General features: G+C 45.5%; 1 protein-coding gene across 3 annotated transcripts in view; it reads right to left on the bottom strand.

Annotated features, from left to right (window-relative positions):
* The window catches only part of DOCK1 (dedicator of cytokinesis 1), a 545,325-nt gene that overhangs the window by 466,617 nt on the left and 65,231 nt on the right, over window positions 1-13,477 (bottom strand). For all 3 annotated transcript variants that reach the window (XM_038009711.2, XM_007964409.3, XM_007964410.3), the window contains exons 3-4: window positions 7,918-7,958; window positions 3,933-3,988 (exon numbers count right to left, since the gene is read on the bottom strand). In XM_038009711.2, the coding sequence (XP_037865639.1) occupies window positions 3,933-3,988; window positions 7,918-7,958 (97 nt within the window). The remainder of the gene's footprint in view (window positions 1-3,932; window positions 3,989-7,917; window positions 7,959-13,477) is intronic.

Below are 13,477 nucleotides of genomic sequence, written 5' to 3'. Positions count from 1 at the left end.
AAACAAAAAATTAGCCAGGCATGGTGGGGCAGGCCTGTAGTCCCAGCTACTCAGGAGGCTGAGGCAGGAGAATCACTTGAACCTGGGAGGTGGAAGTTGCAGTGAGTCAAGATTGTACCATTGCACTCCAGCCTGCCAAGGAGGTGCTCAAGTTTCCCAGTAAGGATGCTGATGGAAACGTGGTCCATTACAGGCTAAGGTGTCATCCCTACAAAGTCCGCAGGGAGAAATTTCCTTCCGCTCACTGTGAGGATCTGCAACAACAACTGGGCTGTTTTCATCTTATGGATCCTGGGTGGAGTCCACTGGGGGCTCCTCACACTGGCTATGAGAAGCTTGGAGCTCAGTGACCTCCCTTCCACCACGTGAACAGGGTGAATAGGGACTCAGTGCATGTACCACGTCCTGCTGTCGGTTTTGGTTCCGCCTTAGGTTCCTCCCTTCTGATAGGCCCAGTGGGTCCCTGGGATTAACATACCAGCTGGCACTAATGCATTTGATCTGGCTTTATGTTCTTATCTTTGTTACCACCTTGTCACCCGCCAGGGTTCAAGAATATATAACCCCAACAATGCCTGCCTCATAGGGATGCTGGTAAGACTGAAGGAAAGAGCATCAAGGCCGAGCATCTTTAAGAATGAAAGGGGCTCGGCATGGTGGCTCATGCCTGTAATCACAACACTTCGGGCAGCTGAAGCAGGTAGATCGTCTGAGGTCAGGAGTTCGAGGCCAGCCTGGCCAACATGGTGAAACCCTGTCTCTACTAAAAATATAAAAATTAGCCAGGCATGGTGGTGTGCGCCTGTAATCCCAGCTACCTGGGAGGCTGAAACAGGAGAATCGCTTGAACCCAAGAGGCAGAGGTTGCAGTGAGCCAAGATCATGCTACTGCACTCCAGCCTTGGCAACAGAGCAAGACTTCATCTCAAAAAAAAAAAAAAAAAAAAAAAAAACGAAACCAAAAAAACAATGAATGTGACATAGGGGAGTGGGGAGATGCTGGGTCAAAGAGATACCAACTTTCTGTTAGATAGGAGGAATAAGTTCAACAGGCCTATCCCACGCAACGGTGACCACAGTCAATAGCAATGTATTGTATACTTAAAATTGCTGAGAGTAGATTTTAAGTGTTCTCACTACAAATAAACAATAAGTATGTAAGGTAATGCATATGTAATTAGTTTGATTTAGCCATCCCACAATGTATACATACTTTAAAACATCATGTTGTATACCATAAATACATACAATTTTTATTTGTCAAATCTAAAAATAATAATTTTTTGGGTGGGCACGGTGGCTCACATTTGTAATCCCAGCACTTTGGGAGGCCAAGGCGGGTGAATCACTTAAGGTCAGGAGTTCAAGACCAGCCTGGCCAACATGGTGAAACTCCGTCTCTACTGAAAAAAACACACACACACACACACACAAAAAATTAGCTGGGCATGGTGGTGAATGCCTGTAGTCCCAGCTACCGGGGAGGTTAAGGCAGGAAAATCACTTGAACCTGGGAGGCGGAGGTTGTAGTGAGCCAAGATCTTGCCACTGCACTTCAACCTAGGTGACAGAGCAAGATTCCATCTCAAAAAATAAAAATACACAATACAAAATAAAAATAATAATAATAACTTTTTTGGAAAAGAGAACGAATGGGACATAGCAGATGCTCACCCAACAGTGGGGATGACTCTCATTAGTTACTTGGCTGCCTAACTGAATGAGGGGTCAAGAGACAAGTCGGGGCTGGAGGTCCCGATGTGAGCATCACCCATAGAGGCAGATCAGCTGAAGAGGGGAACACAACAGAGGCCATGCCAATCAGGGAAGGGCAACAAAGAAACAGGAAAAGGCTAGGACAGCACCCTCAGAGTAGCAGACAGCAGACAGAGGAGATGGTGACATGCCTGAGCAGTAGGTCAGCATAACAAGAAGACGATGAGAGCGTCGGAGTTAAAAGGAGCTTTCAGTGAAACGGGGACCAACCGTGTCCAAGGCTGCAGTAGAGCTCCGGAGGCAGAGGATGAGAAGACACTGCGAGGTCTGGACATAAGGAGGCATTGCTAACCATGTCAGTACCGGGAAAAGCATGGGGGACAAAATGAGAATGGCTTTGGTTATGGGGGAACAGGTACAGAATCAGTGGTAACAGGCATAGAGTAATCATTTGGGATGTCTGAGAATGAATGAAGTCAGCGTCCAGAGACAAGAGAGACGAAGCAAAAGAGAACCTTCAAGACAGTCAATGCAAGCGAGATACTGTGAGAGAGACCACATGAGAGAGAGCCTCGCAAGAGCAAGACAGAGCCTCCAAGAAACAGGTCACTCCAGAGAGAGATCATGCAAGCAAGAGGGGCTGACAAGGCAGCCCGCAAGAGAGAGACCATATGAGAACGATCATGCAAGAGAGCAGCAAGAGACAGATCCTGAAAGAGAGAGACTCTACAAGAGAGACAGGACAATAAACTTGGAGAGCAAGAAGGCAGGCAGAGGTGGGATGATAGTGTGGTCCACATTGGCACTGGAAAGGGGAAAGGACCAGGAGAAGAAGGGAAGGTGCAAGTCTACAACGACCTGGAAGAAAAGAGGGATGAGATCACCTGTCAAGCCTGAAGCCAGGGTTCTTCAGAGCAGTTGGGCAGCTAGACTTGAGTGGCCGCGGCAAGGGAGACAGATAGAGCCAGGTAAAGACAGTGGGGAACAATCACAGGGAACCCAAAGCAACAGCAGGGAAACTGTTTCTAAACTCTTCATTTCACCATAACTCTATGCATTTGCCCACAGTGGGGCACCTTGGACCAGAAGGCTCAGAAACAGGAACCAAATGTGTCTCTGCCTGTCTGGTTAGGAGTGACTCTATTTATTGAGACTCAGAATAACCTGTTGTCCACTTTATTATCATGCTTCATAATTACATGTTACATATATTCTTTTGTATATATCAAAGTGCTTTGTAAATAATCATATACAGTCTCCTCTGTATAAGGATTCTAATGCAGATACAAAGTACACTAAATTCACACTTGATTCAGTTACTTCCACAGAGTAAAAGTTTCAACTTTCTTTTTCTTCCCTTTAAAACTTTGCATACAAAACACTTCATCTGTCTAAAAAGTACCATAATGTAGGTCATCATCGTTCATGCCTCTAAATTATTTTCTTCGTTTTAATGATGCATCATGGAACTATGGAACCCGAACAGTCCTTTTCATATGTTAGAAGTACAGTGCTTGGAACGGCAATTTTGTAATCAGCCAAAGAGATGTCATTATGCAGTAATCATATGATTAGTAATTTTATAATTTACATATTTAACTGAGTGTGAAGATGCAGCAGAGACAAAAAAAGAAAACATTTTAATGTTCCTTCTTCCAAGTTCACACCTGCTTATTCATTTGCCATTCCTGCCTAATGGGTTCCTGTTCTAGAAATATCCTTTTAATGATCTTATACATCAGTTTTATGACCTCTAGGACACATACATCACAATTAGACAAAATGTAAACTCATGTATGTCCCAATTTAACAACTGTTGCTTCACCCTAAACTCCATTTATATCACAGCCTGCAATGTCTTCCCAAAAAAAAAAAAAGGGACTCAGAGCTGGGGGGCTTTGGAGCCTCTGCCAAATGAAGTCAGTAGGTCACAGAGGAAGCACAGAGCACCAGGGCAAATGCTTTCCAACAGTGACCCCAGGTTCAAGGACAGTGAGTGCAAGCACGGTGCTGACTTCAGACTCTGTAAAGGATCAAAGCCATGTTAAACACAACTCTGAATCACAAGTCCCCTTTCTCTCCCCAAAACTCCTGTCCCCCTGGAGTCAATCACACCCGCTGTCTTGACCCTCTGATATTACGCCATCATACAAAAGAGCAGCAAGGCCAAATATAGTCATTGCAATTCTTCATTTAAACATCAAGACCAGACTCACCCTTTTCCTTCAACTATTGCTTCTTTAAGATGAATATATGAAGCAGGAAATATACCCTTTGGAGGAAAAAAAAAAGTAGCTTTTATTATCAATAGGATTGCTGACTGCAAATCAAACAATAGTACCCAAAAAGATGGGATGAGCGGTGGCCAGATCGCTCTTAATTTTTTAAGTCTTATGCTAAGCCCCATATGTAACACATCAAAGAAAACACAAAGAATGGAAAAGACAGCAACTCACTCGGCTCATAGTACAGAGTCTGCCGATGTCTTAGAAGCAAACAGACAACACACGTGCAAAGGAAAAAGTCCACAAAGATATAGGCAATTCGCAGGCTGCTCCATAGTTCACACCTTTTTGACCTCAACACAGGCAGATCAAAGGCCAACTGATGCCTCCAAAGCAATTTTTGGTGATGGTCTCCTCTTTTGAAATGATGAAAGTTGGTTTACACCACCAATTGTCCCTTGTGCACTGATTACATACCCAGACCCATGGGGACTTTCTCAGAGACCTCCCCAACAGGAGGGTCTCTGGTAAAATACAGGAAGGCAGGCCGAATTTCACCCGATCTGCACAACACCTGGGGGCACACCCTAGCTTCCGCTGATAAGGCGGCCAGGTGGCCTGCCTCTCTCAAGTGCAATGCACATGTGAGCTGAGAGAATGAAGCCTGCGGGACAGTTTCTCAACAGGACATTCAGCCTCAGGCACATTCTATGAAGTGCCAGGAAGAGCTTTATCAAGAGTTTGGGTCCTAGGCCAGGCGGGATATAATCCCAACACTTTGTGAGGCCGAGGCAGGTGGATCACTTGAGGTCAGGAGTTCAAGACCAGCCTGGTCAACATGGTGAAACCCCATCTCTACTAAAAATACAAAAATTAGCCAGGTGTGGTGGTGGCGGCCTATAATCCCAGCTACTCAGGAGGCTGAGGCAGGAGAATCGTTTGAACTCGGGAAGTGGAGGTTGCAGTGAGCAGAGATCCTGCCACTGCATTCCAGCGTGGGTGACAGAGCAACACTCTGCCTCAGGGAAAAAAAAAAACGAAAGAAAAACTTAGGGTCCTGCTTCCTGAGCAGGCAAAATAATTCCCTTACTAGAGTAAAGCAGAGGCAAGCAAAGGAAGGTAAGAAAAGAGGCAATGGGGCTGGGGTCTTGGGCAGTGCAACGCAACCCAGCTACCGCTTCCTCCGTGAAATTTAGTGCATGCAGCAGAAATTAAGTGGCACCCCTGTGGCTTCAAGGCATCTGTTGTGGGAGTGGAAGCTTCTGCCTGGGTTTCCCCAGCATCCAGCCCTGAATGATGCAGAAAACAAACTACTACTCAAGCTTGGGAAGGGCAGGGGGCAGGCAGCGGGCTGAACGGGTCTAGCAGGCACCAATGATTCATGTTGCTTCTGCCAACAAGGAAAGTGGCCAAACTCCATAGAGAGAAGAATTATCACAGAGAGGGAAGGCATCAGGCAGAGAGTCAGAGGCTCAGCAACAAACAAGGCCGGGCTAGGCTCAGAGGTGCACACCTGCAATCAGCACTTCGGGAGGCCGAGGTGAGAGGATCACTTGAGCCTAGGAGCCTAGGACCTCACCACCAGCCAGGGCAAGATGGTGAGACCCTGTCTCTGCCGAAATTTTTTTTACAAATTAGCTAGGCGTGGTGGTGTGCACCTGTAGTCCCAGCTACTTGGGAGGCTGCGGGAGGAGAATCCCTTGAGCCCAGGAAGTCGAGGTGGTAGTGATCTATGATCATGCCACTGTACTCCAGTCTGAGCCACAAAGTGAGACCCTGCCTCCAAAAAAATAAAACAATAACTTAAAAAAAAAAAAAAACAGAAGTCTGAAGGGACCCAATGCTGGGTTGCTGTGTTCAGGTCCTGGTTATCCGGGACACCTCCAAATCCCAGGTACAAGCCTGGGTGTCTTTTCATGACAGCAATAGGTGTCCACCCAGATGGGGGAGAAAAACAAAAAACCAATGCCAGTCCTGTCCATGTCCACAGGCGGAGACAGCCCTCAATCTCAGCAAACCCACTGGAGAATCATGAAGCCACAGGAAGGATAATGACTGTGTGAGGCTGAACACACGTGCAGGTTTGAAATGCGCAACTTCCGCTGGGCCTGCTCAGCACCACCCCGATCGACTGCACACTTTTAACTACAGGAAAGTCGTTTACAGACACATGGTATGAGGATTCCTGGGGCCCACATCCCTTCTCTGCTACTGCCTGGGAGGCCCCTTACAAATTTACAATCTCTGTAAAGCTTGAATTTCTTCATCTACCAGTGGAGATCTTAGATGGAAAAATAGCTATGCCCTACCCAGCTCTACTGTGTCGATGAGTTATGAATGAGTTATGACGTCTAGGCACCCAGGTGTAGTGCAAAAGTACTGTGGTCTGGGGAGACATCGTGGGAATGGAGGAGATCTCAAATTGGGGAAGGTGATAACAAATACCAAACAAGATTCAAAGAAAAAGGAACAGCTTGCCTGGGGCACATCCAGCCCAGGAGGCGGCAGCTGTGTCCTATGTAGGAGTGGGATGGGGGAGGGGCATATTACTCCATGATCTTAATCTCCTATTACTAAAGGTTTCACCTGCAGCTTTCCCAAATTCAGAGTTTCATCTGCAGGAATACACTATTTTTTTTTAGGGACAGATCTCACTTATCATGACCAACTGAGGCTGGTCTCAAACTCCTGAGCTCAAGCAATCCTCCCACTTCAGTCTGTCAAGTAGCCGGGTCTACAGGTGCATACCACTGGGCCTGGCTGGAATTCACTCTTGACTGTGGAAGGGAAAATCCATGTGAAAATAGAACTTTCCTTGGAGAAATCTACTCCACCATCCAGTGGGTCGAATCTATCTCGTCCCAACTTCATGGCTGTAGGTCACTGGATGTGTAGAGACCTGAAGCCCAGTCTGAGGCTGGCAAGGTTGAGGTGAGAGGTCCTGGTCCCAATTTGCAGATCTGGCTCACTGATTTCCTAACAGTGTCTCTCACATCAGACGTGACGGTGCCAGAGGATGGCTGCCATAGGGACCACCCTGGACCCTCCCCAAGTGCTGGTGCAGCGAGAGGAAGACCCACTCTGACCTGCTCAGCAAAGCCCGGGTTAGGGGCTCTGGGGAAGGCAGAGTGGGAAGGCCCTGGCACTCGGGTCGCTAGACTTTGGAGGACTTATTACAGGCTCAGGACCACAATCCAGAGTCCAGCCCAATAAGGAGATGATGAGAGGCAAATTTAGGACACAAAAGTAAAATGAACCATCCATCAAGCATAATTAGATATGAAAATGTATCAGTTAACGTGGACGGCCCAACCACAGCTTAGAATAGAGGTTACTTCAAAATATTAACATCACAGAATGGAACAGAAGAGCCATCATTAGGTTCTGTGAAGCTAAGAATGTTAAAGCCACAACAGAATCGTGTACGGGAGTGCCCACCACAATGATCCGAGGTATAATTACACGTCTTGGTTTCAGCAATTCAAACAACCACTCATGCAAACTGCTCTAGGAGAGCAGAACTCCTTTTTTCACAGCTAGACTTAGGCCATGTAAAAATAGTTAAATGCAAGAGGGAAACAGTACGCATGAGCTTTGTAAATTTGCTAATCTATTATTAAGGACAACGTAAGATTGAAAACTTTGAGAAATAATGTTTTTCCTGAAGTTGCTTTACTCAGATCATTCTCTGACACACTGAGGCCTAAAAAGGACGCAAAATTCAGGAACAGACGACAACAGGCCAACACTATATCACAACCCAGCAATTCATTCACGAAGATGAAGCTACAATTTCTATATACACATATAGTTCAGAACAATCCAAGGTCGTTCACATTCCTACCCATATATTTTTTTTAATTCAGAGAAAGAGATACAGAAGTAAAACTCTCAGACACAAATGAGATGGAATTGATTTCCTCTCAAGGTTTGATTTATGAAGAGACATGCACTGTGTTTAAGAAGAAGGACTTACCTTCTTAGACTTTTTTCTTAAGGTATAACCTCGGTACCACCCTAAAGAAACACAAAGTTGAAACAGTTAGTAAAAAGAGACGTCTTAGGGTTCTCACAATACATTCATGATGTGTAGAACTCAGTTTGGCAGAACCAGTGAAGTCAGTCTGTCACCAGCATTTTTCAATGAGCCTAAGGCTTTGGAGATATACTATGGGGTTTCCCAGAGAGCATTTCAACAGCACACCCGGAGCCCAGCTGGCAACCTTCACATGTGGGCCTCCACACCTTCCCCTCCATCGTCTCAGGTGGTTCGGAAGCAGCAGTTTGAAGTTCAGATGCACAGTTCCAAGAGCAGGACTTGGCCTTTCAACCACTGGCCCTGAGCAGGCTCCTTATGTATGCATTTTCTTCACTCACCCTCTGCCTGATTTAGACCAAGATCTCTCCAAGGGCACATACCAGCATCTCGCTGCCCCGAAACAGAAAACCCATTGAGAGATAACTTCCTCCCACTTCAAGACAGGGCACTTTTTCCTGGAGCAGCCAAGACCTCACGAAGCACTTCTGTAGCAACAACACAGCCCTCAACCCACAGGAAGCTCCAGGGCCAAGCACAAGGCACACCTGCCCTTTTGGGTTTGGCCCAGCCTCCACTTCTTGCTCCTTCCAAGTGGCGAGAGAAAGAAAATAGTGAGAGCAGAAAGAAAGACACAGCGAACCATCCGCATGCCATGGATGCCACACAGAAGAGTCCCTTCAACAAGAGACCAGACCCAGCCACACCCCGGCACGCTTCTCAGGTGAGACTGTTAGTATCCAGTCTCCAAGCACCCCACCATTTGTGAGGTCAGATGGATGATTTTTCAATCCCAAACATTTTTAAGTCACTCCAGGCCATCTAGCTTTTGGAAAGCTAATCAAAAGCTCAAAGAGGCCAGGCACGGTGGCTCATGCCTATAATCCCAGCATTTTGGGAGGCCAAAGCAGGCGGATCACTTGAGGTCAGGAGTTCAAGACCAGCCTGGCCAACATGGTGAAAGTCTGTCTCTACTAAAAAATATAAAAATTAGCCAAGCATGGTGGTGGGCCCCTGTAATCCCAGCTACTCAAGAGGTTAAGGCAGGAGAATTGCTTAAATCCAAGAGGCAGGAGACTTGCTTAAACCCAAGAGGCAGAAGTTGCAGTGAACCAAGATCATGCCACTGCACTCCAGCCTAGATGAGAGAGCAAGACTCTATCTCAAAAAAAAAAAAAAAAAAAACTCAAAGACAAATCCCAACTCTGCCCCATAGGAGCAAAGGACCCTGTCAGAGAGTGACAGACGACACGTGGAAAACGTAAGCTGGGTAAATTCCCAGAGAAGAACCAAATATTGGGTTTCTTTACACTATTAAAAAGTCAAACCTCAGAAACCAAAAATCAGACAGATATGAAAAAGGGCCACTGTTGCAATTGGTCTCCACGTATCTCAAAAGGTGAATTCTCACAACCAGGGATGGAAAGGATGACTATGAACCAGAAAGCAATGGTGTCAAGACAAGCAGAATCCCCAAGGGATTACTAAACAGCTGTTTCCTGCGTATCCAGAAAAGAGGACAGAAACTGCCAGGACTCTCACAAAGGTTTTGCTAAGACCCAGTTACGACGAACTGAACTCATTTCACTCTCTTGACATGGAGACTCAACAGACTGATTAGGGGGAACCTCAGATACAAAATGCCTAGATTTCAGCCACACATTTGAAGGATTATCTCCTGATAGCCATATTGTCAAGTTCAGTGGTTCTGATAAGCTGGCCCAGTATCAGCGCCCATCTACGACGCAGTGCTCATATATCAAGAAAGAAAAAGAAAGATCAGTTGAATGAGTTATGCGAAGCTGTGTACTCAATTTCCACAACTGTCCTTTATCCTATTATAGTCTTCCTGCATTTTCAACATTAACATGTCCTTTCTTTTCTGAAACTGACAAAGATTAACGTCTTAGAATATATAAGGAAATAATACAGAGACAAAAAAAGACAGCGACTAAGTATAGTAAGAAAATGAGGCCGAGAGTGGTGGCTCACTCCTGTGATCCTGGCATTTTGGGCGGCCGAAGTGGGCAGATCACTTGAGGTCCGGAGTTCCAAGACCAGCCCGGCCAACATGGCAAAACCCGTCTCTACTAAAAATACAAAAATTGGCTGGGCGTGGTGGTGCATCCCTGTAATCCTAGGTACTCAGGAGGCTGAGGCAGGAGGATCACTTGAATTAGGGAGGCAGAGGTTGCAGTGAGCTGATATTGTGCCACTGCACTCCAGCATGGGTAACAGGGCAAGACTCTGTCTCAAAAAAAGAAGAAAGAAAATGAGCAAATTTATAAACTATGTATAGAAGAAACCCATAAGACCTCCACATGTGTGAAGAGATGCTTCAGTTTAATAATAATCGGAGAAATGAAAAGTGCACAGTGCCCTGCAGGGTGAGACGGATGCGGGATGCTCAGGGCAGCTTGGTCTTGGGTGGTGGGAAGCGGGGACAGCCTAAGTGCTCACACCTGGTGAGGCAGGCAGTTAGTAAAACATGAAATATGCACACAATGCAGTTAGAGCCATGGACTAAAGGGACACAGAGAACAGAGTACAATTTAAATGGAGCACCAGGGAAAATAACAAACAGAACAAGACTATAACCACACACTTAGATCTGTTAAAAACAGACGCACACCAAACAGCACAAGAACACAGGCAAACGAGAGGCCACTTCAAACACAGCAGAAAGGTTTTCTATGGGAGGCAGGAGGAGGAAGGGCCAAGCAGTAGGCATGAAAGGCAAGGAGTTGGGTGTCTTTATTTAATGTTCATAGACAGTCGACTCCTCTTCTAATGGCATTCCTAAGCAAAATGAAAACCTACGGTTTTCCTCCCCATGATTTTTGGCATGCACTATTTCTTCAACAAAGTGAGCCCACACACCATGTGCCAGAGACCACACTGGGCACCACAAATACAGAAAGAGATTAGACCCAATCTCTGTCCTCCATGAGCTCAGAAACTGGAAGGGCCCTAAGACAAGCAGGGGTCACACCACAAACCCTGCTGCAAGACAGCGTTCAGCATGAAGGAGAGAGGATGTCCCGGCAGAGGTTTTGCACCGGAGAGTGAGAGAACAGAACAGAACCGTTACCTGGCTGCTCTGGGGACACGGCAAAGAGGGGATGAGGCTGGGAGGAGAAAGACTCACAGCTGTTATAGAGTTAACTTCTCCCTGGCACGGCTTGCAAGTGGCCTCCACGTAGTCAACCAACTTGGTCCAAAAAGAGAGACATCCACCCAGGGAACAAGCAAATGCAGGCAAAACACAGGTCCCGAACTTGGGGAGGGCACAGTCCAGCACGGGAAAATGGCGGTCTAGTCATTATAGAAGAAAACATATCACTATCCCTTTTGAAGAGCTGAATAAATTAAGTTTGAATGTGGCTGAATCTAAAGGACAATTTCCTCATCCTTGGGCAATGCCTGCAGCTTGCCTCTGGTGCAGCATGTCACTCTGAGGACCCTAAGGAAGCCCTGGGGACCCTATGGAAATGAGTCGACAGCAGGATTGGCATGCCCTTGACCAGACAAGAGTCACTCAATCAACACTAGGGACCTGGCCTCACCTCTCCTATCTGGTTGGCCCAGGACATTGTTTAAAGGCAGGGGTCTGCACCAATATGACCTCTCAAAGCTCTTTCCACTTCCACCAGAAGCTAGAAAGTTCATTTTCTTTGTTCTATGTCGTAAGCCTTCGTGAGCTCGAGAAAGAGAAATTAACCATAACTTGAAGGTAAATTTAGTCTTTGAACCTTAAAATAAAGAGTTATCATCTAGAAATTATATCCTCTGCAGCAAGCTCTATAATATCCTGGAAAGGATCATAGAAAAAAAAGGATCATAGAAAAAAAGAAAATCAACGTTGCTAAACCAAAAAATTATCTTAGAGGAAAAGGAGAGCCAAGGAAAGAAAAGGAAAATGCCAGACTCTAATACAAGTCATGAAATTTAGAAAAAACAACAAGAAGACATTGGAAAACAAAAGGAAGTACATTATTCTCTTTTTATTTAATGACAAAAAGTCACCATGCTTCCCAAAGTCAAAACTATTAATACTTCTCCAAATGCATTTCTCTGATTAGATTCAGATTAAAACCAAAAAGTTAGTTGACAAGGAACGGGAATTCATTTTATGCTAAAGAGTCTTTACAAAGACTGAAATATTTTCATCAGAATCTAGAAAGACTGACTAGCCCAGAAAATTAATGTTCACTGTAGATATCTTATCATGATGTCGGTCAAAAAGTCAAATGCCTGCAATCAGATATTCTTAAAGTTACATGTATTACAAGGACCACAGTCATACCTGAGGATTCACTGTTTAAAAAACACATTCCTCAGCCACGCGCGGTGGCGAGCACCTATAATCCCAGCTACTCAGGAGGCTAAGGCAGGAGAATCCCTTGAACCCAAGAGGCAGAGGTTGCAGTGAGCTGAAATTGCACCACCGTACTCCAGCCTGGGCAGCAGAGCAAGCCTGCATCTCAAAAAAAAAAAAAAAAAAAAAAAGACCACCACCACACACACATTCCTCTTAAGAAGCAAAGAACAAGAATGCAGTCCCCACATGCCCAGGGGCCACAGCAAATCATTAACTATTCAGGAATGACATCATTGCCCAGTGTTTATTAACCAGGATTTCAACTTCAACTGACCGGCAGCAAAAGTAAAAAAAAGATACAAGAGCATTTCCCTTCAGATCAGAAAAGTGTCTGAGATGAGCGGCTTGATCCTTAACCTCTACTTAATTTCTCTCTGTCTCCTCTCAGGCACACGCAGCATGTACTGAGAGGAGCTAAGGGAACACAGCTGTCAGCTGTAAACACGGAAAACAAGCAGAAGGCCCCATCACAGCTACTCATCCGCTTAAGGACTGGGACTGGTTCTGCAGAGCTGCACTGGCTTCCAGGCAGAGGCCACTAAAGCCGATTTTTTTTTTCAAATAGGACTTTTTTAGGGAAGGTACAGCATGCATCAGATGGGGAAATAAGGGCTATGAACATGGGTCTGTTAATAGGTCTGTGTTTCTCAGAGGAGTCTACCAGGAGCTGGTCACAGTCTGCCTGGAGCAGGGAAGCTTGGCCCTACTTCATTCCTCGTAAAGTGGATTTCAAGTTGGAAGTTTAATTTGGTGATTACTACGGGATGTCTTCGATTTGCCCTCTTACCCCCACCGCCCGTGTGGAAGGGTTTTGCTAACACCCTTTGTGAAAAAGCAATTTTGCTACTGAAATTATCCTTTTTATTCATATGCTATATGGGAACCACCCTTTCAAGCAGGAAATTAAGCCGACAACAATAAGAAAACACAATCTTACCAAAACCTCCAGATCTCAACAGTCTTTAAAAAATCAAGCCCATCATTTCTTCCCTTCTGTGCAACAATAACCACAGCATAAAATGAAATATGGCCTGCTCAAATTATTTGCAAAACACAAAATACAAAAACAAACTGTCCGAAAAGTCAAGGACATTGGAAAACCACTGTCACCAACAGTTT

Source organism: Chlorocebus sabaeus, chromosome 9 (genome assembly GCF_047675955.1).
Source record: "Chlorocebus sabaeus isolate Y175 chromosome 9, mChlSab1.0.hap1, whole genome shotgun sequence".
NCBI classification, from domain to species: Eukaryota; Metazoa; Chordata; class Mammalia; order Primates; family Cercopithecidae; genus Chlorocebus; species Chlorocebus sabaeus.
This window is presented reverse-complemented; position numbering and strand designations above follow the sequence as displayed.